The sequence below is a fragment of the Sphaerodactylus townsendi genome, linkage group LG03 (genome assembly GCF_021028975.2).
Source record: "Sphaerodactylus townsendi isolate TG3544 linkage group LG03, MPM_Stown_v2.3, whole genome shotgun sequence".
Classification (NCBI taxonomy): Eukaryota; Metazoa; Chordata; class Lepidosauria; order Squamata; family Sphaerodactylidae; genus Sphaerodactylus; species Sphaerodactylus townsendi.
In genome coordinates, this window is record NC_059427.1 from 20097861 (window position 1) to 20124630 (window position 26770).

The 26770-nt window shown below is 45.5% G+C and overlaps 1 protein-coding gene across 2 annotated transcripts; it reads left to right on the plus strand.

The window, feature by feature from the left end:
* The first annotated feature begins 9296 nt into the window (after positions 1–9296).
* On the plus strand, positions 9297–25641 carry LOC125428156 (killer cell lectin-like receptor subfamily B member 1B allele C). Of its 2 annotated transcripts, none has more exons than XM_048487865.1 (6): positions 9297–9472; positions 18697–18798; positions 21509–21655; positions 22833–22993; positions 23840–23952; positions 25184–25641. In XM_048487865.1, exons 1-6 carry the CDS (start codon positions 9388–9390, stop codon positions 25320–25322), a joined length of 747 nt encoding a protein of 248 aa, XP_048343822.1. In that variant the 5' UTR covers positions 9297–9387; the 3' UTR covers positions 25323–25641. The 2 variants fall into 2 exon arrangements, with proteins under 2 accessions (XP_048343822.1, XP_048343823.1); XM_048487866.1 differs by having other exon boundaries at positions 22833–22987.
* The last annotated feature ends 1129 nt before the right edge of the window (positions 25642–26770 follow it).

Sequence of the window (26770 nt, forward strand, 5' to 3'; positions counted from 1 at the left end):
TTTAGGAAGAGGTTGGCAGCTCTGGGAGAGTCAGAGGGGCAAAATAAGGGCCTGCAAGCCATAAGGCAAGAAGCCTCTGTTTTCGCCACATTTTCCAATTAAAAGGAGCAAGGATAGGTAGCTGATGTAGAAAGACCCTGAACTCTTGAGAGAGCTGCAATCTGAGGCTAGATAATTCTGGCCCTGGATAGACAGACAGCCTCATTCAGCACAAAGGCAGCCTTATAAGTTAAATGATTCTGGGGCAAGACTGTCCCTCAAATGATCCGAGTAAACTCACAAGTCTCCACTTGCACTGTGATCTTTGCAGGAAGGTCCTTTTTTTTGTTTCAAATATCCAGCTGCAAGAACTTGTAGGCGGGTGTTTTGCGTAGGGGAGGGTGTGAATGAAAATGTTGCTTTGAGGTCGGAAGAAGTGGAGGTATTTTAAAAAAAAGAGTTCGGCGGAAAAGGAAGTGGGGGGGGATACGTGTCTTCACAAGTAAAAGTAGAGTCCTAAGAAAGGGTGGGCTAATCCACAGATACTGTTTGCTCTTTGGCTTGCAATATCATTCAATCTGGTGAGAGAATACTAAATGGAATAGTAAGGAGGATAGCTATGCTTGTTATATGAACTGATCACAGGCAAATGTAAAGTTCAATACTACAGTACCGGTACCATGTAGAGTCTGTTAATTTATCTGTAAAAACGTAAGAGGTGATGTTGTTCATATGTGTGTGCAAAGTGCAGTCAAGTTGCAGCTGAGTTATGAAGACCCCAGCAAGGGGCTGTTAGGTACCCCTTCCACCCCACATCTTAAAACATGCATCCAAGCCGGGATATTTACGGATAGAATGTATATGTGAGATATATTTCTGATATAGAATAGAATAGAATAGAATAGAATAGAATAGAATAGAATAGAATAGAATAGAATAGAATAGAATAGAATAGAATAGAATCTTTATTGGCCAAGTGTGATTGGACACACAAGGAATTTGTCTCCGGTGCATATGCTCTCAGTGTACATAAAAGAAAATACATTTGTCAAGAATCATAAGGTACAGCACTTAATGATTGTCATATAGGTCTAGTAAGCAATTAGGAAACAATCAATAGTAATAAAAACATAAAATGTAAAATCATAAAATAAAATGAAATGTCAGCACAGGCTATAGTCATACAGTCATAACTGGGAGGAGATGGGTAATAGGAATGATGAATATATTCATGCTAACAGATATATATATTCATGCTAACAGATATATATGGTGTGGTGCAGGATAAAATGGGCTAACAGCAAGCCTAAGAAATAGCAAACAGTCAGTAGAAAATAAATCTACTCATTTGCTCCTTGATGTCCACACCCAAGCCAGAGCTACAGTTGATAAAGTTGTAAATGCGAACTATCCCTTGAATTGAGATGCTGTAACCTTCCTTCCCTTCAGCTGTTCCTAAAACTTCCTAAGTGCTCCCATCCCTGATGTAATCTCGCTGCCTCAGCTAAATTACAATAGCCAGAGACTCACTCTGCCGACCATCTATTCAAGGTGTTGCTAATGTAATCAAGGAAACAATTGGCTACCAATCCCCTGGGTCAGGACAATAGATAGAGCTGCTGATTAGCTCAGCCCTGCAACCCAGCACAGCTGCAAGAAACGAAATCTAATGCAAAGGGTCTCTTTTCCCACCAAACTAGCGATCCACCCTATAATAGCCCTGTTCAAATCTTTTAAGCTCATGGCTCATTTCTAACCCTGAACCTCCCTTGGTCAAGTTGAGTTGTGTAGGAGACATGATATCAGATCCTTTCTACGGGATCTCTGTGCTGGCATAGAGTGCCTGCCTTCTACTTCGTCAGCTGCATTGGAACCATTAGGTAAATCACCCTGCTGCTTCCCAAATCCCTTTCTATCATCCAAACCTATTTTTCCTCACCTTTTAATATCTCTAGGAACTTGTGTGTATGTGCCGCCATATCTTTTTGTATGCGTGCTTGAAACCAAATTTATATAAACATTTTAAACTTAATTTGGACTCCTTGTGTTACTCTGCGGAACGCTCCTTGTCAATTTCCCCGTATACATAGTCTCAAAGATCCCTGCCTAGCCTCCTCTCACATTGCCAAGCTAAGTTGTTTCTTCCCACAAAAGCTCCGCCAAGCTGAGTTGCTCTCCCCAAAACACTGCCAAGCTGAGTTATTTCCCTATTGCTACTTTGAGAAAGATATTCATACCGTTACCCTTTAATGGGGCTTTCAAGGTGAGTCATGAAGAGGAGGTGGTTTTCCATTGCCTTTCTCTGCAGAGCCTTCCTTGGTGGTCTGCCTTCCATGTACTGACTCCACTTAGTTTCTGAGATTGGAAGCCAATATAATTGCTATAGTATTGGTAGTATCATCTATTAGTGTAGGTATCATCTGACTTTTACTGCATTGTTTTAGCCACTCTAAGCCTGACTTTGGTCATTAAATGGTGGGATAAAAATAAAGTAATACATCATGATCCCATATTCTGCATTGCTCACCGAAGACCTTGCCTCAGGCAATTTACTGGTCTCACAGTAGGATGCGTTATTGAATCTTTGTATTCCTAGTTCTATTGCCTTGGTTATTTAATGTTCTACACTGTAATCATTAGATTTTTCCCCCCTCTTTCTGTACTCTATAATCCACCTTTAATCTCGGTGAAGGCAGACTATCAATACACTTAATTAATTAATGTCCAGTTTAAAGTTTCATGACCTAAAGATACATTAAGTCTTATTAAAAAACCAAATGTTTCCCTGATATGGAGTTTTGGTCACAGATGGAATACTTTGCATGCAGCTCTCCAGAGTGTAGCACAGCAGATAACCTCAGCCACTGATGTATGACTTAAATGTTGTTTTTTGCTGCAGAGCATATCATCAGTGCCTGGCATTCAGCCAATGAGGTCTCCATGCTCCCTCTTCTGGTCACACAGGTTTGTTATTCAAAGCTTTTTCTAGCCACTGCTGCAGACAGGCAAGAGCTAGAGCAGGGGTCTGCAACCTGCAGCTCTTTCAGCCTTATACTGAGGCTCCACATGGCCTGGAGGTCAGAGGGTAGCGTGGGTATGTCCCTCCAGCTCTCCAGAGCAACGGGTGCAGGAAGGAAAAGGTGAAGTGGAGGGAGCCGAGACCGGCAGGTGGCTCCCGTGTGTGGAGGCTTGCACCGCTTCTGCGTTGTCCCTCCTCCACTCACCTCTCCTTCCAGCGCTGCTCTGGAGGGCTGGAGGGACAAGCCCACGCTGCCCTCTGACCCCTGGAGGTCGGAGGGTAATGTGGGCGTGTCCCTCCAGAGCAGCCGCCATCCCCCCTTCGCCCCATGGAGCAGGCGGCTGCCTGCTCAATCGGGCAGAGGGAGTAGAAAACAGGTCCAAATGGCTCTTTGGGTGGTAAAGGTTGCCGACCCCTGAGCTAGAGTGTGACCAGGCAAGCCACTGTCCAGGCAGGCAGTAGGCAAATGTGTAGTCGAAAAACAAATCCAGGATCAGGGCAGGCAGCAGGAACAGGTGTAGTCAAAGCAATCCAGGGTCAGGGCAAGCAGCAGGCCCAGGAGTGGTCAAGGCAGTCCAAAGTCAAGGAACAGGCAGGAGATCAGGCAGGCAGGCTGAGAGCTGGAGGTCAGAGAGAGACCAGGCACATGGAGCTAAACAGGAAGTACACTTGTTGCATCCAGGCAGAGCCAGCCCCAAGACAGGGTTTATATAGCGAGTTCTGGTTACTGAGTCTGGGATCCTGATATGCCAAGAGACATAATAATGGTTTAGATTTCCTAATAAAATTAATGAACATCTAAATGCTGTATATTTTTACAATCAGACATTCTAATTGATTACTTTATTGAATAGTTATTTTTGTTAAAGAAAGTGTATTGAAAAGTTATAATTATAGGAGAAATTATGGCCAAATGTAGCTTGTGAATTTAGCCCCTGTAAAATACTTATGTGAGCATCATGAGCTATGGGATTGGTGAACAAAACGATCAGGGGTGCTAATTTCTAATATTATATTATGACTATACGTTTGTTCTTGCCTGTATTTTGTGTTTAACTAACCTTTAACCTCGGTATATTTTATCCACCATAGCTTCGATTTCTCCTATGGGTAAAGACATAAATCTTGTTAGTTCAGGGATAAAATCTTTTTTAAAGTCTTCCCCAACTTTCTCAGGCATAGTCCTGATTCTTAATGTGCATTCTTTTTGCATTAACTCTAATCAGAGTAATTTCTCAGCTTGCTGGTGGATTTCTTTCTGGGGTACTTCATTTTTAGACTCTAAGGCCTTCATGTCATCTGTCACTTTTTAAAAGTCACAGGTTACTCCTTATATATCTTTCATTATTTCTTTAATTTCCACAATAATTGTGTCAATATGATTTACTTTTGCTTTACCTCTGTCAAATATCTCTGTATGGAACTTAACATAATCTCTACCTTCTGCATTGGATCCACTTGGTACAGTTCTGTAATTCAGCATTATTTAGTATTCCACCACAATTCTGTCGTTTATTATTCTACCACTAGATGTCCTTTTCACTCTTCTTATCAGTCAACTTTTAATCAGTTTGGCTTTCTGAGTTTGGCCCACCCCTACCCCTACCCCTCTCTTTTTCAGACATGGCCCTAACCTGGCAGAATGCTCTGTCTAGTGAGACCCAGGCCCTGTTGACCTGATGCAGTTCCAGAGGGCTTGGGAAAAGCTAACCCACCTGAGGTTGTTGAGCCAGCTCCAGGTTTTTCCATCTTGGCCTTCCCCTCTTCCATCTTCCACGCTCTTTCCTTCAGTGGTTTTAGTAATGTATTTTAGTGAACTGCCACCGTCAATAGTTGAAAGGGGTTTATAAATTGTTTATATGTTGTCTTAAATTGATTTTATTGTTTCATATGGAATGTTGGAAGCCGCCTTGAGTCTGTGAAGGGAAGCGTGGCACACAAAACGATTGAAATAAATAAAATAAACATTTCTATTTCATTTTCTGAAATGGCTTCATGACAAAGAGCTTGCAGTCCTAACCTCCTGCTGTACTTGGGTCCTGTTGTTCACCAAGTCATACCACTAAGCCTTTTCATATAAGAAATGCAGAAAATGGATTACTGAAATAAAAAAACAAAGCAGAAAAATAGGATAATACATACACAACAGTTAGAAAATTTGTCCTTTTAGCTAGAAAATTTGTCCTTTTAGCTAGAAAATTTGTCCTTTTATAAAAGCAGTCTCCTGAAGTGAAAAGTTTTGTTTTTGTATATATTCCAAAGTGAAGATACAAAAGTGTCATGGAATGATGCTATCCCTACAGTAAAGGGAAGTCACATATGACTGTGAAAAGCATCTTTGCCTTTTGATCTCCTGGAGAGAGGACAGGAAACTATGCAGAGGTGCTAGGATGAAACTTCAAAGGCCTAAGTTACCTCATGGCCTGAACAGAGTTTTCCTGAGAGGGGGAAAACAAAGGTTTTTGAATTCCATCTTGAGACGTGGTCAGAGAAGTATCTCTGGGCCATGGGTTCCCAGAATGGGGACAAAGAACCAAAAGGAATGTAACCAGTTGAGCAAACTCAAGTTAAGAGCAAACTCAACTTAAGTTTTATTTCTTTGATTTCTGTTTTTCAATAAAAATCGTTGAGACCTCAGCTGGTTGGAGTTATTAGAGAAAAGAACCCAGGTTTTACTGAAACAAGCGTGGCTCTCCCAGGCTTGCTGGCATGATAAAAAGGAAAAAAAATATTTCCCCCCTTTCCTTATTTTCAGTAGTATATACAGTGTGGTGCTCATTAGCATTTTGGATTTCATTGTATCAAACTGCATAAGACCCCTAATAAGCAATGCAATACAACCAGGATTACAAATAATGTTGCCACAGCTCTTGGTTGCAGGAAATAATCCAGAGATGTTGGGAGTGAAGCCTGGGGAGAGGGCGGGAGCTCTTTTAGGAGGGGAGGTCCCTCAGTGGGGTAGAATGCAATACAGTCCATGCTCCAAAGTATCCATTTTCTCCAGGGGAACTCAACTCTGTAGTCTGGGGATCAATTGTGATTCTAGATCTCCAGGCACCACCTGGAGATGTGCCATCCAAGATGTATACATGTGTATATGTATGCATGTGTCTGTGTATTCATGTGCACATGCACATGTATACACATGGTCTTCAAATAGTTACTATAAAAGATCTCATTGCCATATTTCTATTAATGTATTTATTCCATCAGTGACTGTCTTGTGATAATGGCTATTAGCACGATTTCATAAGTAAGAAAGGATAATCCAGTTGTTGCTATTTTTTCTTCTTTTTGTAATTGAAAACTACGGTACTTCAGTTTCTGGAAAACGGGCGACCTTCTGAAGGCTTGAATTCAGCTACCTTATAATAACTCTTCCTGACTGCGACTTGGGTCTGCTTTGATTCACAGACACTCACCGAGCAGCAGAAGTCTGCCTTTCCTCACACGTGATCTCTTGGTTTTATTTGCTACTTGTAGCATGGTGAATAGCATTGTTATCTGTGCTGACCTCAGGTTCCCTTCTGAATCCAGCTCTGCAAATCAGTCTCATTCATCTCGAGAGTCCAGTCAGTTTTAATATTGCCCACAAATTCTGATTTAAATTTTCATAGGCTTCTACTTTATTCATCACAACACAGAGAAAGGCAGATGTTTCCAGGAATGCCCATTGATTCTGGATTGCCCTGTGGATTCAGTGGACTGAAAACTTCAACCATTCTGGTGATTCCTGTGGCAGTATTGGGTATCTTGGGAGCAATGTATGTGCATCAGTAAAAGAAGAAGAAGAAGAAGAGTTTGGATTTATATCCCCCTTTTCTCTCCTGTAGGAGACTCAAAGGGGCTTACAATCTCCTTGCCCTTCCCCCCTCACAACAAACACCCTGTGAGGTGGGTGGGGCTGAGAGAGCTCAGAAGAACTGTGACTAGCCCAAGGTCACCCAGCTGGCGTGTGTGGGAGTGCACAGGCTAATCTGAATTCCCCAGAGAAGCCTCCACAGCTCAAGCGGCAGAGCTGGGAATCAAACCCGGTTCCTCCAGATTAGATACATGAGCTCTTAACCTCCTACGCCACTGCTGCTCCTTACCTGTGTGCTCCCATCTTCTGAGGTAAGTGTGTGGTTACTAGAAATAGAACTTTTGCTGTAACTGTCCCAAAACTGTGGAAATTCCATCCTTTCAAGAATTTCCAGGCACCTGAAGTGCTAAGTTGGATGCACTTGGCTAAAACATTTTTTTCATCCAGATTTTTTTTGTTGAGAATCTTTTTCCCCACTACCATCCTTTTCCAGAGTTGACTTCTCTGATATTAATTTGGTTTTATGCTGCTATTGCTGTGCTGTTGCTTAGATGGCTAAATGATGTAAATGATGTAGTGTTGAAGGCTTCCACAGCTGGAATCTACAGGCTGTTGTGGGTTTTCTGAGCTGTGTGGCCCTGGTCTGGTAGTTTTAGCTCCTAACATTTAGCCCACATGTATAGCTGGCATCTTCAGAGGCACGTCATCTTACAAGACCGAGTGCCCAAATTGCAACCCCAAACCCGCTTATATATCGCAAAGTGCCAACACGGCAATTTAACCTGAATACTGAGGTTTTAGTTTAGAAAAACACGATTGGTTCCGAGGTGTGTTTTACTCAGGAGTAAGCTTGGTGGTAGTTGGTGGCTTGGCTTTGAAGCAACCGAGCAACTCTTCCAGTATTCACAACCCTAGGAGGGTTTACTCAGAAGCAAGCCCCATTGCCAGCAACCGAGCTTACTCCCGGGTAAAGAATCGCGCTTTAGTTCTTCGCATGAAAATCAGTGGGGTTTAACAGCACTTAACAGGGTTACCTACACTGCTTCCCCAAAACTTGGTCTTAGGTTTAATGCTAATAATCGAACCCAGTGGCCCAGGGCAGCCTAGAGGGGGGGGCACTCTGTTTGCACGTGCCCACAGAGAGGGCTCTGTGTGCCACCTCTGGCACCCGTGCCATAGGTTCGCCACCACTGTGGTGAGATGTGTTTCTTTCCATGGACATTCTTGTTTCCCTTTGTGCAATTTTTCCTACCTAAAATGGCACCCGGGCACATTATTTGCCCCTCTGGATGGCCGTGTGTACAAGCATTAGAGCATGCACAGCTGCCTGATGATGTTTTGGCAGGCCTGTAGTCACGGTGGCACCATCGCTCATTTGTCCTGCCCCTCCAATCAGCTCTAGGGTTGGTGTGAAACCCATCACAAGTATTTCAAGTGTAAATTCTCTATGCAAAAAAAAGGAAGGAGCTGAGGTAACAAGGTGTGAATCCGGTCATAAATCTCCCAAATCTGAATTCGCCATGCAATTGACTAGAACAGAATTAGCAGTTAGCCTGGTGGAAGTGTCCTAATTTTAAAAGCCTGGGGGGTGACATAGGATCCCTGAAACTCTTTTGCTCTTTCCTAGCTTTTGTAATCCTAGATCTATTGCATTGCTTATTAGATCCCTCATGCAATTAGATGACATTGCTTTATACCATGTTTACACTTTGAGTCTCAAGTACAAAATTGGTAAATTTATTTATTTATTTTATATACCGCTCCTCCCCCAAAGAACGTACAATTAAATAAATAACGTACCATTAAATAGGTAACAAAAAGTAATGATGGGCTGACCACCACTGTGCTCATCCCTCCCTTAATAATTTTCTGGCTACGAGCCTGTGTTTTGGCTTGGGAAAATGGCACTGGGGGAGGCAGGAGCCCCTCTTCCCACTATGCTGTGGCATTTTAGGAGGAGATTTCTCTATGGTAATCGGCTCTTGGTTTACAGTTGCCGGTCATCATGGAGGACACAAGACAAGCATTATGTAAACAGAATCACACCCTTCTAAACCCATTGAATTCAGTGGACTTAGAAGAGTGTCTTTATAAGGCTGCCCTGTTAACCTGCTCTCTGCGTGTCAATTCTCCTCTGAAAGGACCTCTTCTAGTTATTTTGTCCACACACCCCAGTTAGGCTTATCCTAGTTTCAGCCCCTGAGTTTGGAAGAAAATGTCTTAAAATGGCAGGCAGGGAGAGTTATTTTCAAGGGAGAATTTGCAGCAGCCTTTCTACCTTTCATTTTCCCTGATGGGCATGGGCAAAAAAAGAAAAGAAGTTTCAAAAAGGAGCAACTGTCTTGGATCACGTACCACACTGCCTTTTCTTCATCACCATTTTTGGAAACAAAGGCCTTCGGTAGGCACAAGCATGTCAGAGGTGGCGAGAGGAGGTCAAGTGGTCAGAGGCCCAGCTATTTCCTGTGTGATCGGCTTCCTTTCCTCTGAGAAGCGGTCAGCGCTGAATTTGGTGCTCAGAAAAGAAGCCTTCCTTTCTCAGTGCCTCCCGCTGCCACCGAAGAGACTCTACAGGGGATCTTTCCGAATGGAAGATGAGGAAAGTGGCATGGCTCTTAACTTCCAGTCGACAAGAGGGCAGAAAAGAAACAGCTCCAAGCTGCCAGCGCAAGGTAAGTCCTGCTTCTATATAGGATTTGGAAACGTCTAATTGCCAGCCTTTGGTATGATTAGCTCCATGCTATAAAAAGCTTCAGCTTCTATTAAAGGGCCAGCAGGCAACTCTGTAAACAGGCCGTGATAGTTCAGTGGAACCTCGGTTTTCATTGCCTTCGGTTTTCATCGATTTCGGTTTTCATCATTTTTTTCAGTGAAAATTTTGTCTCGGTTTTCATCGATTTGCAGTAAGGTGCAGGGGTTTGTGGAGAAAAATCACCCGGACAAAGCTGTTGCAGGCCGTCGTCTTCGCAACTTGTTTACCTATGACAATGTCTTGCCCCATTTCAGACAAATTTTAAAGAGGTGTCAGAAACAGACCTCTTTGGACAGCTTTCTGGTGCGACATTGGTCCACTGGCTCTGAAGCTGGTCCTAGTGTTATTGTTCGTTACTGTTTTTGGCATTAAACACTATGTTTATTCACCAAAAATGTGTTTTGGGTATGTTTTTTGGAGTGCCTAGAATAGATTAATTGGATTTACATTGATTCCTATGGAAAAGTTTGCTTCGGTTTTCATCGGTTTCGGTTTTCATCGATTCTTCTCGGACGGATTACCAATGAAAACCGAGGTTCCACCGTACTATTCTTATTAACGACTACATTTGATACTAATTTGGATACACCCCCAGAGGACATTAGTTCCTCAAATAACAACTTGTTGGAGGTCCCTGTCCCATAAAGTATCTGGTTGTCCTCGACTCTCCCCAAAGAGCTTTATGCTCAGTAAACAGCAACTTACTAGTGATCCCTGGCCCCAAAATGCTCTGGCTGTCCTTTACCTGGCCTGGTGGAATGCTCTGACTAATGACACCAGGGGCCTGTGGGACCTGTCATGGTTTTTCAGGGCAGAGCTATTGTTAGGCACAAGGGCAAAGGCCCTGTCCACAGAGCAAAAGCTCTGACCGGTTACAAAAATAACCATCCAAAAGCTTCTTCAGTGTTCAGAGATTTATTGTTTTCATTCAATTCTGCGCAGAAGAGGTAACTCTCCTCTGTTAGCAACAGGGAGGAGGTTCAAAGGGGCTGTTGCTTGTGTAACATAATTTATACCCTCTGACAAACATCCCTCCTTGACTTCTGACCATTGGTTTGAGTCAAGAAGACGTACAGACCTGGTCATCTCATCCCACCTTTTACCACACCTTGCCCATTCCCACATTTGGTGAAACTTAAGTCAAAAACACCTTGCGTAAAAGTTTTCTATAGCAACTACTGGTTTCTATTTTACCTTTATCTGTATTTGTGAGCTTCTTCTAATTCCTTATCTCCTTGGTGGGGCCCTGTTTTCCCAAACCACCTGAAAAACTCAGTGTCAGGCTAAAGTAAGCTTCTGAAGTGCTTGGTGCCCAGTGAATTATTCTCATATAACTTGTATGATTAAATACAATGGCTTAAAACATCATAAACTATATGTCCATATTACTATTCCACCAGGCCTATAGTCGAGGACAGCTGTGGTAATTTTATTATCCATCTTGCCTGGCCTCCCTTTCCCTTCCTCCTCCTCTCTATTATCCAACATTGATGTGAGAAGGCTTGTTATTATTCCATCCTGATGCGCCATCTCATACAGTTTAATCAATAGATTGTTGTAAATATTTTTATCCTGAGATTGTTCTATCATTATTTAAGATTGTATTTTACATGAATTGTTAGCTGCTCTGAGTCTGCCTGTTAAGGAAACTAAACTAAACTAGGCAAAGGAATGTTTTTCCCTGAAAATAAAGACTGGCTTTTGACTACTATAGTAGCTGCCTTCAGATTGTTGTCTATAATACAGAAGTGACACCGTAGGGGTTGAGATCCAATTCATGTTATGTCTTATGATTTTTTTTGTATGCATTTTATCATTGTAAACTGCTCTGAATCTGTCTTGGTGGAAGAGAAGGGTCTAGAACAGCCATTCTCAACCAGGGTTTCCTGGTAACCTGGGGTGCCGTGAGCATGTCCCAGGGGTACCACGGCAACACTACCGCCGCCCCCCTCATTTTTGTGGTGTCTCCCACCGGCGCCAGCAAGGACATGGAGCTGGCCCATGGGGCAGGGCCTGCCACAAGGTCAGCAGCCGCCACCACCCCCAGTGCTACCCTTCACCCTGGGAGGGGAAGGTGGGGTGAATGGCAAGCAGGGGCAATGGGAGGGGAAGGTGGAGGGTGGCGGCAGGGGTACCGTGAGATATGAAGAGTGAGGTCAAGGGTGCCCTGACCTCGAAAAGGTTGGGAAACACTGGTCTAGAAATTTAAAAAGAAACAAACAAACGTTGGCCACGCTGACAAACAAACAGCATATTGGAATGGATCTACGTTAGTAGTCTGGGCCTCATGGGACTGGTTTGGTTTACTCATGCTCAATTGTCTGAAGGGTGGTGGTGGATTCATGTAGGATACTTCCTACAAGAGAAGCTATATGTGCACCTGAATCATTTATCTCCTGAGTGGCAGACATGGCACCAATGTAACTTATGAGCCATACCTAAGAAACTATGAATGAGGAATCCCCAATTCAAGCTCCAATTCAGCTATGGGGTAGCTGTAAAGGATTCAGTGGTGTTGATGTTCAGGGCAGCCGCCTGGCCTTGACTGAATTCAATAACTTGACCGGGCGTATGAGCCCAGCATCTCTTGCGGCAGGGAGACTCTGGCCTTGGGAGGCACCTTATCTCTTGAGAGAGATGAGAACTCCGTTCCCATGGGAATCCGGGAGGGGGGATGGGATGGACAGAGTTATAACCTGTGCTTCTGGCGAGAGACTTTATTCCTGCCCGTAGTTAATGCAGTGAGCTTTCTAGGATGTCAATGAAGTAAGCCCGGTCTTTTTTACGCCAAAAAGCCTTTTATTTCTGCTTCTATGGAATTGCCTTACATTGTGGCGAGGAAACCTAGTTCATCTATCTCCCCAGTGCAGCGGGGCCTCTGGTGTCTTGGACATGGAGTAGGTTGAATATTCCTGAATCTCTGTGGAAGGTCGGCGGTAGCCCCAAAGAAGGGCTCGAGCTTTCCCTTATGGATTTGGAGGAACCCGGCGGAGAGAGCGGGTCTGCGCTGAAGTAACTCTTTCCCGTCCTCGATTAATCAACCACGAGTCTTCCCTATACTCCGTTGGGGCCGAGGGACGAGGAAACGATCATGTGGACTTGCATGAGTGCGTTTGGAGCGCTGTCTATGGATTCGGCGGCGCCTGTGGATCCGGATATCTGCCGTTTCCGTGTGGATTACAAACCTCAGATGCAACCTGTCACGGAGGGAGGCGGGTCTGACCACCTTTCATCGCGGACAACACAGGGAGTCCATTGAGCGATTCCTGGACTGCGTATTTTTGAGGTGATGCTCCCGAGAATCCCACCGTGGCATATAGCACTTTGGGGCCCGTCCACAAGACCACCCGTTGAAACCGGGACTATATGGGAGGATTGGGAGGGGTATCCGTACCAGCTTCGATCCGGACCCCAGATCCCGGATCAGCAGCTGCACTAGAGGTGCCCCGTGGAGCCGCCGGTGGAGCACGAGGTCCTGCATTCTGATGAAGAGGAATCGAAGAAAGCACCTGCCTTCCCATCCGGATCTATTCCCCCTCCCATCAAAAGAGAGCTGGGATATGAGGAAGTGGGCCGACTCGCTTTTAAGATGCCCAGGAAGCATGGGCCCGTGAGCATAGCCAGCTATGGGAAGAGGAGGCGAGAACAGCTGCAGCAAGAAGCGTGAAAACCTGCACAAAGAGACCGGGAACAGCAAGCGCCAAAGAAATCCAACTCCAGTTGGACCCGATGCCAAAGTGCGCTGCAGCGGCAATATGTGCAGAACCTACCAGTCCATGATAAAGTCCACCGGAACACTCCAAACTGGACTTACGGCGTCCAGCAGCGAAAGCGTGAAGGCCTTGCGTACGCTTAAAGTGAACTAACTGCTGCAGCTGTTCAGCAGACTGAACTGGCCAAACTGGAGCGAGAGAAAGCAGCTTTGCATGCGCGCCAGGATGCCTTGACTGCTTAAGGAGAGAGATTTAGCAGCCTTGGAGAAGGAACTGAAGAAGCAGCAGGACAAGATGCCTGCCCCAGAAGTTGGAGTCTACGCGCTGTCACTGGTACAGCCAGCACGCCAGAGAGGCTGACGCTGCTGGAGTCCTGCTACTCATGCATCTGCCACCTTCAAAAGACCTGCTCCCCGCAGAACACCAAAGCGTACCCGGCGTTGGTACCCCCACCTCCACCGATTCCGGCCCTCCCTGCGCCGGCTACCTCAACCTGCGTAACCCGCCCGCCCCAGCCCGGTCGCCAGGAGCCGTCGGATATTACAGACCTCCAATACCTGCCCGTTTTACGATGGGACCCGCTTTAAGAAACTTCCCTACTTCATCCTACAGCACTCGATGCCCACATGGAGGACTATGGCTGATTTGTACCCGGTCTGAACGCGAAAAAATGCGGGACATCGGTTCCGTCTTGGATGGAAGCGGCGGCCGACTGGATTTAATGACTCTTTTTGATCTGCAAAGGGAGGATACTCATACGGTGCCCTGCGTTCCTCCAAGCCTTAAGGGCTTCGCTTCCAAGATCCGGGTGCTGAAAATGAAGCTAAATGTCCGCACCATCAAATCTATTTAATAAGGCAGCAACCCTTTCGTTTGCAGAATTTGCCCGTGAATTTACGATGCGGCGGCTGCTTTCGACTCCCTCCTGAGTGGCCTGAGTGCATGAAATGTGAATACTTCTCGGATGCTGTCGGCGGCAGGCTTCGTGAAGCAGTGTTTCTTATTCGGATCCCCCGCACTATTGCTGGTTGGATCGAATTAGGATCTCAAGTGGCGTCTCGTTTGGATTAAGCACATGCGGGGGGCCGCCCATGCCTTAAAACCAGCCGCTCTGACCACCGCTGCGACTGTAAAGCCAAGCCCAGCAGCCTCTGCCGAAACCACCTCCGAGCGCCCGTCGCCGTGCGGGATTAATGTCTTTACTGCGAGGAGGACCCAGATTATCTAACTGCCAGCTGCCGAAAAAAACAGAAGCCAACCGCTCTGGCAGCACCCCATCTATAGCCACCAAAATCCGGGCCATTTTCGTCGAAGGCGGTTACCGAAGGCGACCCAGAGGAGAGGAAAGCAACTGTTTGCCTCTCTTCAGCCCCCATGGATATGGGTTCGACTCCAGATGCGGTGAGTGAAGGCAGCGCTCCCATTCACGATTCAAGCGTTTCTGGCCAACCCCGCTAAGCATACTCGTGTTATAGCCTCAGCCCTTGTAGATTCTGGGTGCTCCCATTTGTTTTATCGCGGCCCCAGGTGGCGGAGGAACTTGGACTGGGTGAGTCCCCCTGGCTAAGCCCATACCGTTCACCCAAATGGATGACAGTCAGCTCGGGGCAGAAGGACCGGCCCAGTTCAAAACGCAACCGGTCCTCCTCCGCTGCGCTGACCATTGGGAGAAAATTAGTTGCGATGCTGGCGCCCGGTGTAAACACTCCATAGTCCTGGAGCATGCCATGGTTGTTGTTGCATGAACCAAAATTCATTTGGAAAGAAAGGATCTTGGAATTCACTGACCCTTTCCCTCGCGGAGAACACACATGAATTGGGGGGAAAACTCACCTCCTCATGACATACCCGGCTTCATCAGCGATGCGGCTCTAATTGCTCCCGATTCTGCGTTCCACCGGCTTACCAAGATTTAGCCAAGAGTATTTCAGGAGCAAAGAATGCGATCAGTTGCCACCCCATAGAGACACTGACTGCATATGCCAGCCAGGGGCGCAGCTTTGCTTAAGGGTTAGAATCTACCGCAGTCAAACGCCGAGGAGAAGGAACTTCGTGCGGCTTCTTCAGACAAGAACCTAAGCTCGGCGGGTTTCATCTGACGAAGACTACCAAACACACACGTAACATCCTGTATTGTTTTGTTAAAAAAAAAAGATGGGTCTTTAAGGCTCTGCACGGATTACCGAGGACTCAATGCGGTTTCCCTGTCCAATAAATACCCTTTGCCATTAATCAAGGACCTTTTAGATGCATTGGGCAAGGGGCAGCATTTTTTACTAAGTTGGACTTAAAGAGAAGCTTACTACAGGGCTCAGGATTGGCGAGGAAGGCTAAGTGAACATTCTGACTGCATTTAACACAAAATTTGGACAGTATGAATACCTAATAATGCCATTCGGGTTAGAGTGGGGCCCCGAGCTTTTATGGCCCTTATCAACGAAGTTCTCCATGATTTATTATACAAAGGGAGTAGTGGTGTACTTAGATGATGTTTTGAATTTTATTCACAAACCATGGAGGAGCATGAAGCATTGGTTCGGGAAGTATTGAAAGCGACTTGCTCAACAACTCCCTCTTCTTGCCAAACTTTCTAAATGTTGTTTTCCGTACCTCCAAACCTCTACTCATCTACTCATATTTGGGTTATCCGGATCTCTTCCTTCTAGGGGCTACAAATGGATCCTGCTAAGATTGAAGCAGTCCTCCAATGGCCTGCCCACATACCAATCGGAAGGAACTCCAATCTTTCCTAGGGTTTGCTAACTTCTACCGGGACTTTATACCCCAATTACAAGCTGAATCTGACTCTCCCACTCACAGACCTCTTCACGCACCTTAAGCGGTAAAGACCCACAGAGCTGCCAAGCTTCTCCGGGGCCCCCCTTTCCTGGTCTAAAGAATGTCAGACAGCCTTTCAACATTTACAAAATCAGCTTTTACTACCGAACCTATCCTAAAACACCTCTGACCCAGACCTTCCTTTTGTGGTTCACGTGGATGCAACTTCCGGACAAAGCGCTTGGTGCAGCCCTGTTTGCAGAGAAATAAAGATGATAGGCTGGTTCGTGTGTGCTTTATTTATCAAAGAAATTCTCCTCGGTGCTGAGCTCAACTGGACTGTAGTAGGGATAAAGAGACTCATGCGACCATCAAAGTAGCACTTTCCACTTGGCGCCTACTGGCTGGAGGGCTAAACACCCCTTTCAAGTTTGAATTCGGATCACGTAAGAACTGTCGCCCTTTCCACCCCCCCCTCAAGATGTCCGCGAAAACAGCTCCGTTAGGCGGTGCATTTCTTTTCTCGTTTCTCTTTCACCGTCCATTTTTTTCCCGGAAAAACCAATAGAAGCTGGCTGATGCGCTCTTCGCCTGCCGAGGAGGGTGGAGCTGCCTTACGAAAGATATCCCGCTGCGACTGTTCTCTCCCTCCCAACTGGGGCTAGCTGTCACTCGATCTCAGAGCGTCCACTCCTCCTTCTCCACCCATTCCCAGCCTGGTCTCTCCTTTCCTCACGAGAACTCGAGGAGGCGGGGCTTACCACCTAAGCTTCACCAGCGGAGGAAGGTGACGCCAATTCGCGCTCTGGAGAATGAATTGTTTGGCAGCTGGGGATTGTTGATGCGTGCCTCCCCTCCGTAAGCAGTTGTTCTCGAGGCCTGTCATGATGCCCTGGGCCGGGCTGGACATTCTTTGAGAAGCTTCCTTAAGACGCTGCATTTGGCCCGCCCGTCAATAATTTGGGTGGCGATGGCGCCAAAAGACATTGAGACATATATCAAAGGTTGCTCTGTTTATGCAGCGAAGCCAAATCCCGATTCCGGGAAAACCCCACGGTCTGTTGAAGCCTCTCCCGGTGGCCTCCGCCCTGGGAAGTCATCTCCATGGATTTTTATTACGGATTTTGCCAGAAAGTCCGCGGCAACCACGGTATTGTGGAGTGGTGGTGGACTTATTTTCTTAAACAAGCCCATTTTCATCCTATGTGCTTCCATCCCCTCTCGGCTCCTAAGTTAGCCAGCGTCTGTTGTTCATTCAGCATATTTATCGTCTACACTCGCCCCGTTAAAGGTGGTCTCCGACCGCGGACCCCAATTCATGCCATTTCAAAATTCTGGGAAAGCTTTCCTGGGTTTGTTGGGGGGGCAGCCCGGCAATTGCCGCCCCTTACCACGCCTTCAAAGTGACGGCAGTGAGTCGGAGAGAACTTAACAGAACCCTGGAGCGAGTATTTCACGTTGTTAAGCACCAACTATTTACCAAGACAACTGAAGTGCGAAGTTAATTCCGCTTTGCAGAATACGCCTATAATAATGCGGTTCATAGCAGTACAAAAAAAAACCCCGCCGAAATTGTAAATCTGAGTGCGCATCCTTCCCTCCGTTGCGTTTAACTACCTGCGGAAGCCGTTGAATCCTCCGGAGTTCCAACAGTGGATTTCATCTCTGGCCGAGGGGTGGAAAACGAGGTACAGACCGCCTTTACAGCAGGCTAAAGACTCCCAAAACTTCAAGCCCGGATAAGCACCGCTCGGATTTCCCTTTACGCGGCCTTTCGGGTGTATTTGTCTACTAAAAAATCTCAGAGGACGTACGCAAATTAAATTTCAAAACTGGGCAAAAGATTCGGTAGGACCTTTTAAAATTACTAAAGTGATTAATGATGTCACCGCCCGATTGGACTTTGCCTAATTCTCTAAGTAATATCCATCCTGTTCTTTTCATTCCTAGTTTTGCTCAAGGAGGCTCCCGCTTCCGGATGCCTGGCAATTCGACCTTCGCCGGAGAGACCCCCGCCGACTATAATTGATGGCCACAAGCATTACGTAAATTGACGCCTAATCCTGGACTCTCCGCTTTAATCGCAAAGCGCTTGCAATATTTAGTCTCTTGGGTGGGATATTCCTCTGGGCAAGTATAATCAATGGGTCTATTCCGAAAATATTGACGCCCATCCCTCATTTCCCTGCTTTCCACCGCGACCTTTCCGCTGACAAAACCTGGGGAGGAAAGTTTTTCTTAAGGAGGCAGGAGTGTAAAGGATTCAGTGTGGTGTTGATAAATTCAGGGCAGTCGCCTGGCCTTGACTGAATTCAATAACTCCTTGGGCGATGTGGGCCAGCAATCTGGCGGGCGAGGAGACTCTGGCCGGAGACCTTATCTCTGGCGAGAAGAGATGAGAACTCCGCTCCCATGGATACTCTGGGATGGGGATGGGATGGACAGAGTTATAACCTGTGCTTCTGGCGGGAGACTTTATTCCTGCCACGTCGTGTACGTGAGCTTTCTAGGATGTCTGAATAAACGGTCTTTTACACCAAAAAGCCTTTTATTTCTGCTTCTATGGAATTCCTTACAGTAGCCAAAACAAAAAACGTGATCACTCAGGATGCCTTTTGTGATGATCTTTCTCTAAATATATCTGTTCTTGCAGACACTATGGTGAAACGACCCCGCAGGCACCAGATTACTGCAAGAATCGGATGTGCTGTGATGTTCCTTTTAATTGGAGCGCTGATAGCACACCGTATTTGGGGTAAGTGCAGCGGCAGTGGTTAGAGTCTTGTATCCAGAAGATCTGGATTCCAATTCCCACTTGCCATGAAGCTCACCTTGCATTGATCATTGTCTCTCAGCGTAAACTACCTCACAGAGTTGTTGCGAGGAGAACACGGAAAAAAGCATAACTTATGAGATCCTTGGCCAGCTCATACAATCTTCATGGAGAAGGAGCTCCAATCCTTTGCCTTTTTCTCCATCTTTTCCTTTATTCCATTTAACTAGGAAGCTTAGTCTAGACATCCAGTTCACATGACGTGGAGTAGAGTTGCCAGTGTATTGTCGAAGGCTTTCACGGCCGGAATCACTGGGGTGCTGTGTGGTTTCCGAGCTGCATGGCCGTGTTCTAGCAGCATTCTCTCCTGACGTTTCGCCTGCATCTGTGGCTGGCATCTTCAGAGGATCTGATGGTAGGAATGGAAAGCAAGTGGAGTATATATACCGTGAGGTCAAAAGGTGAGGCCATCTGAATAGAGTAGCCTGGCATGTGAGTCACAAACAAGTCTGTAGCATGTGAGTAACAATGAAGATAGGTGAATGCGAGAGAATGCTGCTAGAACACGGCCATACAGCCCGGAAACCACACAGCACCCCAGAGTTGCCAGTCTTCAGATGGAGATCTTTCAGAATCATGACTGATCTCCATGCTATACAGGTCAGTTTCCCTGGAGGAAATGACTACTTTGGAGGGTAGACTTCGTAACACAGGGCTGAACTAGATGTTATGGTGTCTGTGGGTCAGACTCTTAGACACAGCCGCCATTTTATTTATTTTTTAATGTTTTTATTGTTAACAAAAGAATATATAAACAAAATACATAAATATAGAACAGACATATTGACATAAAACGTAGACAAATTACATACACATGTAGTTACATACGCAAACTTGTATATCTTCAACCCTAACCCTAACCCTTCGGCGCCACACACCCATACAGACACACATAAAAAAGAGGGAAAAAAACTACAGAAGAAAAATATAATGCATATATATATATATATATATATATATGTGAGCAGACTTCCAAATATCTCTATTTGTATTTTTCCCTTAATCTTATACGTGATTCTAACTATTGCAACACTGTTTTCTGGATATATTGAATCCATTTTTCCCATTGTGTTTGATAATTATGATCTAGCTTATAATCGGCTTCATCTACTATTTTGGCAAGTTTTGCCAATTCTAATACTTTAATTTGCCATTCAAACAACCGCCATTTTAGAGGTGAACTTCGGCCATTGCTCTGACATGGGTAACCCAAGCTAGCCCAATTTTGTCAGACCTCAGGCAATGGCAAACGACCTCTGTTAATCTCTTGCCTTGAAAACCCTATAAGGGGTGACTTTGGAGGTTGTTACTTCATTTTGGTTTTAACTGGAAACGGTTCTTGCAAACTACTAGGGTAAGCTGCCTTGAACCACCAGGAAAGGCGCAATATAAAATTTTAGATACATAAATAAAAGTGAAAATGTGCAATCTGTGATTTAGATGGCAGTATGTGTGGAGAATGGGCTTCAACCTCCCTCCCCCCAAGTGACTGTACCATTTTTCCAAACTGAAATAATCCAGGGCAGTGCTATTAGGCCTGTTGGAGATACCATTGTTTTAGCTCAGGAACCACAGAAAAACCCTATGCTGGTGACCTCCTGCCTCATCCTTGCAAGTGAGGATTCAGGGGCAGCAATTGGGAAGATGGCAGAAACTGCCGATGCTACTTCCTCAGTGTCTACTCACAGGTTTCTTGGTGAATCATATAGTGCAACTAATATTCTGCTTGGATTCTCAACATTCTGAATATTTTGTTGTTGCATACAAAATTACTTGCTGGTGCTCATTCCTAACACCAGCTTATTTGTGAATAAGTTATACAGCAAAGGCAGAGCACTAAAAGGAAGATGGGGAGATACTAAACCACATATTTCCCTCCACAGAGGGAACTGTCCATCTTCTGTTCTTGGTAATTTATAGGCAAAAAAGGGATAAGGGCCACACCAAGCAAAATGAAGGAAAAGCAAAAAAAACCAATGCTGCTTGAGGGAAAATGATATATGAATAAACAAAAATGAAGGAAATGAAGGAAAAGCAAAGAACAATAGTGCTTGAGGGAAAATATGTACTGTTTATTTATAATATATTGTTTGTACTGTATAGAGGGTTCATATTTTCCCTTTTTATTAAGCACCATTTTTTCTTGTTTTTAAGAACATAAGAACAAGCCAGCTGGATCAGACCAGAGTCCATCTAGTCCAGCTCTCTGCTACTCGCAGTGGCCCACCAGGTGCCTTTGGGAGCTCACATGCAGGATGTGAAAGCAATGGCCTTCTGCGGCTGCTGCTGCTCCTGAGCACCTGGTCTGCTAAGGCATTTTCAATCTCAGATCAAAGAGGATCAAGATTGGTAGCCATAAATCGACTTCTCCTCCACAAATCTGTCCAAGCCCCTTTTAAAGCTATCCAGGTTAGTGGCCATCACCACTATCATCACCATTTTCCTTTAGTAATTTATAGCAATGCAGAGCTCTGGCAGTGATTCTTGTTAGGAGAATGGAAGAATCTTGTTAGGATTCCTGTTAGGAGAATGGAAGATTCCTATTTTCTTCTAAATTTTTAAAAAGGGTATTATATTTTCGTGGGGAGGGTGTTTCCAATTTGATAATCACCTCAATGGGCATTATTTGAAGCTTTTCAGATGAGGCAACCTATGAATGATGCAAAGAAGCCCAATGTCTCACAGGAACGCACTACAGATGAAACAGAAAATAAGTCTGACCTCTTTGTGTCTCCCTTGTGGCAGTTCTTGTGTCGACCGCTCCACACTGGCTTAGCAGGTAATTTTTAATTTTTTTCACTCAGTGACAAAGAACCGACACAGCATGCATCATACAGTTCCTCTAAATTTCCTGCGGCCTTTGTTCACGGGCCGTATACAGCGCCCTAGGGACGGCAAAAATACCTTCCCTAGGGAGCTGTTCACATGGGGGGCGCAGCTGCTTCGCAGCCGCGCTACCCTCGCTCCTCCCCAGCGGCGCGAAGCCGCCATTTTCCCACCTTGCTCCCCGAGTGAGGTTTTTGGAAAATGGCAGCTTCCAGCCGCTGCCATGCGAACGGCAGCAGCTGGAAGGCGCCATCCCTCCCCCCCTTTCCCAATCGACTTACCTTCCCTGCGACTGTCCGGTGCGTCGGCGAGGCCTGGGGACACGCCCCCCTGCCCTGCGACTCTGGAGCGGTCGCGCAGGGCAGGGGGGGTGTCCCCTGGCCTCGGCGACACACCGGACGGTCGCAGGGAAGATACGTCGATCGGGTGACGGCGCTCCGCGACGCCGTCTTCCCTGTCGTTCCCAGGGGAGTTGGGTCGCCGTCATGTACGCCGACCCAACCCCCAGCGTGGCCATGCGGAAGTGGCCTACGCTAGAATAGGCTGGTATTGAGGACCAGTAAGGAAAAGGTCATCTTATGCTTCAAATCCCCTAGGAGACACAGCTCTAGTAAGAAATCATCTTCCCCCAGTTTCACCCCTCACTTTGTCCCTTGCATAAAAAATGGGGTTGTAAACTTAAAATCACAGGTTGGCTGCCCGATTCTGGATAACCGCCAGAAAACCTGTACACAAGCCAATCAAATAAAGAGAACCACAAGCATGTTCAAATATCACTAAAAAAAACCCTGGGAAATTATTTGGGTAGAAATGTGGCATATTCATGTCTTAGATAGATAAAAACAAATAAATTAAAAAACTTTTACCTCATAAGCCCACATTATAATGTATTATCCAAAATCAAAAGTTATTTCTAGTGCTTAGGAAGAATTCAAATACAGACTATCATAGACCATGTCATTCCAATTCTGTGCTTGATTGTGTGGTTCAATCCAAGTGTTTCAAAATAGCATAGCTATTTGTTCCACCCAATACCCAAAGTGTAAATGTCAGGTGTGGATTCTTAAGACTGTGGTACCCACAGGAGAATTGTGATATTTAGCACTGCTTTCAATGTATTCTTTCCCTAGAGAACACTACGTGCAAACTCTGTCCTGAAAACTGGTTCCTTTATGAGGACAAATGCTACTGGATCTCCAAAGAAAAAGGAAATTGGAGGAAGGGTAAGGAAGACTGCACGGCAAAATCATCTCAACTGCTGGTGATGCAGAAGCAGAAAGACGTGGTAAATGTAAGCTTCTTTTCCCCTTACCAACTCTTGGAGGAAAGATGTAATGGTATAGCCCTATTTGGTGAGATCATAGAGGCTCATTCCGCACATGCAGAATAATGCACTTTCAAACTGCTTTCAGTGCTCTTTGAAGCTGTGCGGAATGGCAAAATCCACTTGCAAACAGTTGTGAAAGTGGTTTGAAAACGCATTATTTTGCGTGTGCGGAAGGGGCCTAAGTTAAGCAGGGTCAATACTTGGAAGGGAGATCACGAAGGAAGACTCAGCAGAGAAAAGCAGTGGCAAACCACCTTGCTTTTCCCTCACTGGGGTCACCATAAGTTGTCTGTAATTTGACAACATTTCGCATGCACACACAAAAGATCCTTCTTTAGTTTTACATAGCTGCAAGACTGCAAAAGAGTTTTAGGGTAAAGACAGAAATTATTTGTGTGCTTTTTTCTTTTGTTAGTTGAATTACAGCTTTACAAAGTACCCAAAGCAATTTATCAAACAGAAGAACCTGCTGGCTTCTCAAGTTCAAGTTCAAGTTCAAGTTCAAAGACCTTTATTAGGCTTCTCATTTGCCATGCAGTCTTTGTTTTCCGGCTGTTTGAAAGATGTAGAAATCATGATGTTTTGGTATTTAGCCTATGGCACACATGTTACAGTCAAAGTGAGTAGGAGAAATGGAAGTCCTAGGCAGAAACTCACTCCATAATATATTCATTTCTAAGAAGTCATAAGACTGGTTATTTCTACTGCTGGCTTGAAACAGGGTGATAGAGGATTCTTCTTTCTCACAGAGTGAAAAACTTTTAAAAATCATTTAAAACAATGCCCTGCGACTAATTATGCTACTTGCAGGCTTTTATTCAGCAAATTAATGGAGAGATGCAATTGCTGTGGATTGGGCTTCAAGCGACATACCCTGAAGGAAAATGGACCTGGGTGGATGGCTCCCCAATAGATGACAAACAGTGAGTATTCCCTCCTGCCATGTATGCCCATGGTTTCTGAATTTAGATCCGGAATAGATTCCATCTGATGGCCTCTAACAAAATGTTGTGTTTTTCATTCTTTACTTGTCCTGTATCCTTTAAATTCAGGCTTATATTGAAAGTCCAGTTTGGGGGATGACTTTTTGTTATGGACTACCATTTGTAAATCTGAAATGGCAACGGTTTGGTTCAAACAGCTACTTTGCTGTTTATTAAGCAGGGAAACAGCATGGTGGGTGTCATGGAAGATGCTATCGCTACAGTAAAGGGAAGTCACATATGACTGTGAAAAGCATCTTTGCCTTTTGATCTCCTGGAGGGAGGACAGGAAACTATGCAGAGGTGCTAGGATGAAACTTCAAAGGTTTTGGAAACCTCATGGCGAGCGGGAAAAGTTTTCTTGGAGAGTGAGGGAACAAAGCCTAGGTGACTCTATCATGGGCTAAGCTAAGAGAAGCACCTCTTGACCGGAGGTCCCAAGAGATCCACAAGAAGCATTCAGCTGGTCAATTTCTCTAAATGCATTTATGTTTTATTTCTTTGTTTTGAACTTTTACAATAAATCTTCGAGAAATCAGCTGGTCTGGAGTTATTAGGAGGGAAAGGACCCAGGACCGAGGTGAGATAAGAGTGGCTCTCCCAAGCTTAATCTCGGCCTCAGTCGTCATAGTGGGTCTTTTAAAAAGTGCTAAAATTAAGCTCTGTCATAACAATGCCTTTTGGATCTGAGACCATGGGCGTTTCCCCACTCACCACCATGACGATCCCCCCCTATGCCACATGCGCTACCTCAGCACGCTGCATCCCTGCAGCACGCGTCTGCCCGTCTGGCGTTACCCACCGCACTCGCCTGCATCGGGCTTCGGGTCAAAAGGTGCCAGCATTACAAGAACGCTGAGGGGCGCGACAGCCGCAGCTGCCGGGCGGGAAGCTGGCGCCTTGTCGCCGGACTCGTAATAAGGGGAGTGCCGGCGGACCCCGCGCTACTTGAGGAGAGTAGCGCGGGGCTTAAGGTAAGTGGGGAAAGGCCACATGAAGTGGTTTGTTCCTTACCTGCTAACCACGGGCAGTTTCTCTGCAGGGCTGAATTAAAAAAAATATGGATTTTAAAAAGTGCAATTGCAGTTTCTGAGGCAGAACTCAACAAAGTGCCTCCTTAAGCATCCAACTTCTGAAATGCTGCCCTTTGACCTTCTCCTTTGTTCCACAGATCACAAGAACTGGGCCCTGTCGAAGCAAACAGCTGTGGGATGCTGAATGGGAATGAAATAATTTCCAAAGCCTGCAGCAGTGTAACCACATGGGTCTGTGAGACAGAAGCCCTCACTATAAGCAATGATAAAGCATAAAGGACAGAAGTCTGTCTTAGTTCTGCCAGGGGTAATAATAGTGTGGTAGAGGCAGAACACAAATGCTTCTGCTCCAGCATGCAGAAAGCCTTGGGTGTTAATCGCACCCTCCACACAAATAACCAAAAGCCCAACTTGTGCTGTTTTCCTCAAAAGAGTGGAAGAATCTTACTAAATGGGCCTCACATTATGATTGGGTTTACAGCCCTGGCCCCGGCCTGGTGGAACACCCTTCCTCCAGCTGTCCGGGCCCTGCGGGATCTTGGTGAGTTCCGCAGGGCCTGTAAGACCGGTGAGTTCCACCGGGCCTTTGGAGAGTCCAGCCACTGATTGGTGCCCCTCCCTGCTCCCTGGGCTGTTTTACATCAGGGTAACCCTCATATTGAGGGGCCCGCTGCTCTCCCTTTTTGGGGAAGGTTTTAAAGGTGGGTTTTTCTGGACGCCTCTTATTTAATTATTTAATTTTAATTATTCAACTGTATTAACCGCTGTTTATATGGAGTTTTAGTGTGTTTTAGTGATTATTAACTGGATGGAGCGATGTTATTTGTTTGCTGCGTTTTGTATGATTTACTCCTTTATCTGATATTGTATGAATTTTGTGTTGTACACCGTCCAGAGCCCTTCAGGGATGGGGCAGTATAGAAATCTAATAAATAAATAAATAAATAAATAAGGAGACCCTTTTCATATACTGCAGGATACGGCCTGGTCGAGGGAGAGATCTCATAGGCATTTTTCGGACAGACAAAATATCCCGGGGGAAAATCGGGATCATACATACTGGGCTGTTTGTATCTTGGTTTCTCCCTTCGCACAGCTGCTCGTTAGCGCATTCAGACCAGGAGGAAAGACTCCAGGTGATTATACACGGGCCCTGGTTAAGTTTCATTTCCACACTGTTTCTGCACATGCGCCGAAATCCTGTGGGTTTTTTTTTACATTCTGATTGGCTGCAGCTGTGGGGTGGGGAGAGCAGGTGGCAAAGCAGGAAAAATAAACTGGTCCCTCTCCCGCAGTGTTTGTCTGGAGGCGGGATCGGTGTGGGGTTTTTCAAAAGAACTGCCATTTTGCCGGTTTTTGAAAGGCGCGGGATAAGCGAACTGTTGGAGGGTGGGCCCAATTTAGGCCCAGAAGCCATGCGGAAGTCTTGCCTGAACTGGGATGTTTCACCTACTTATCTCAGGATATATGATCCAAGCAGAAAACGCCATCCTGTTTCTTTTCTGTGACATTTCATTGCCATCTTCACCATTAACAACCATTGCCAGCATGAATAATGCTCATTTTATATATATTTAAGGGTGTACAGTGCCCACCCAAAATAAGAACATTTTTGACAGAGATAGAATAACACAAAAGCTGATGTTACCAACTGTATTCCAAGTCATATGGATCATTCATCGTGCATGTATATGTGGGAAGGAGGGGACATCTATTCCACTAGG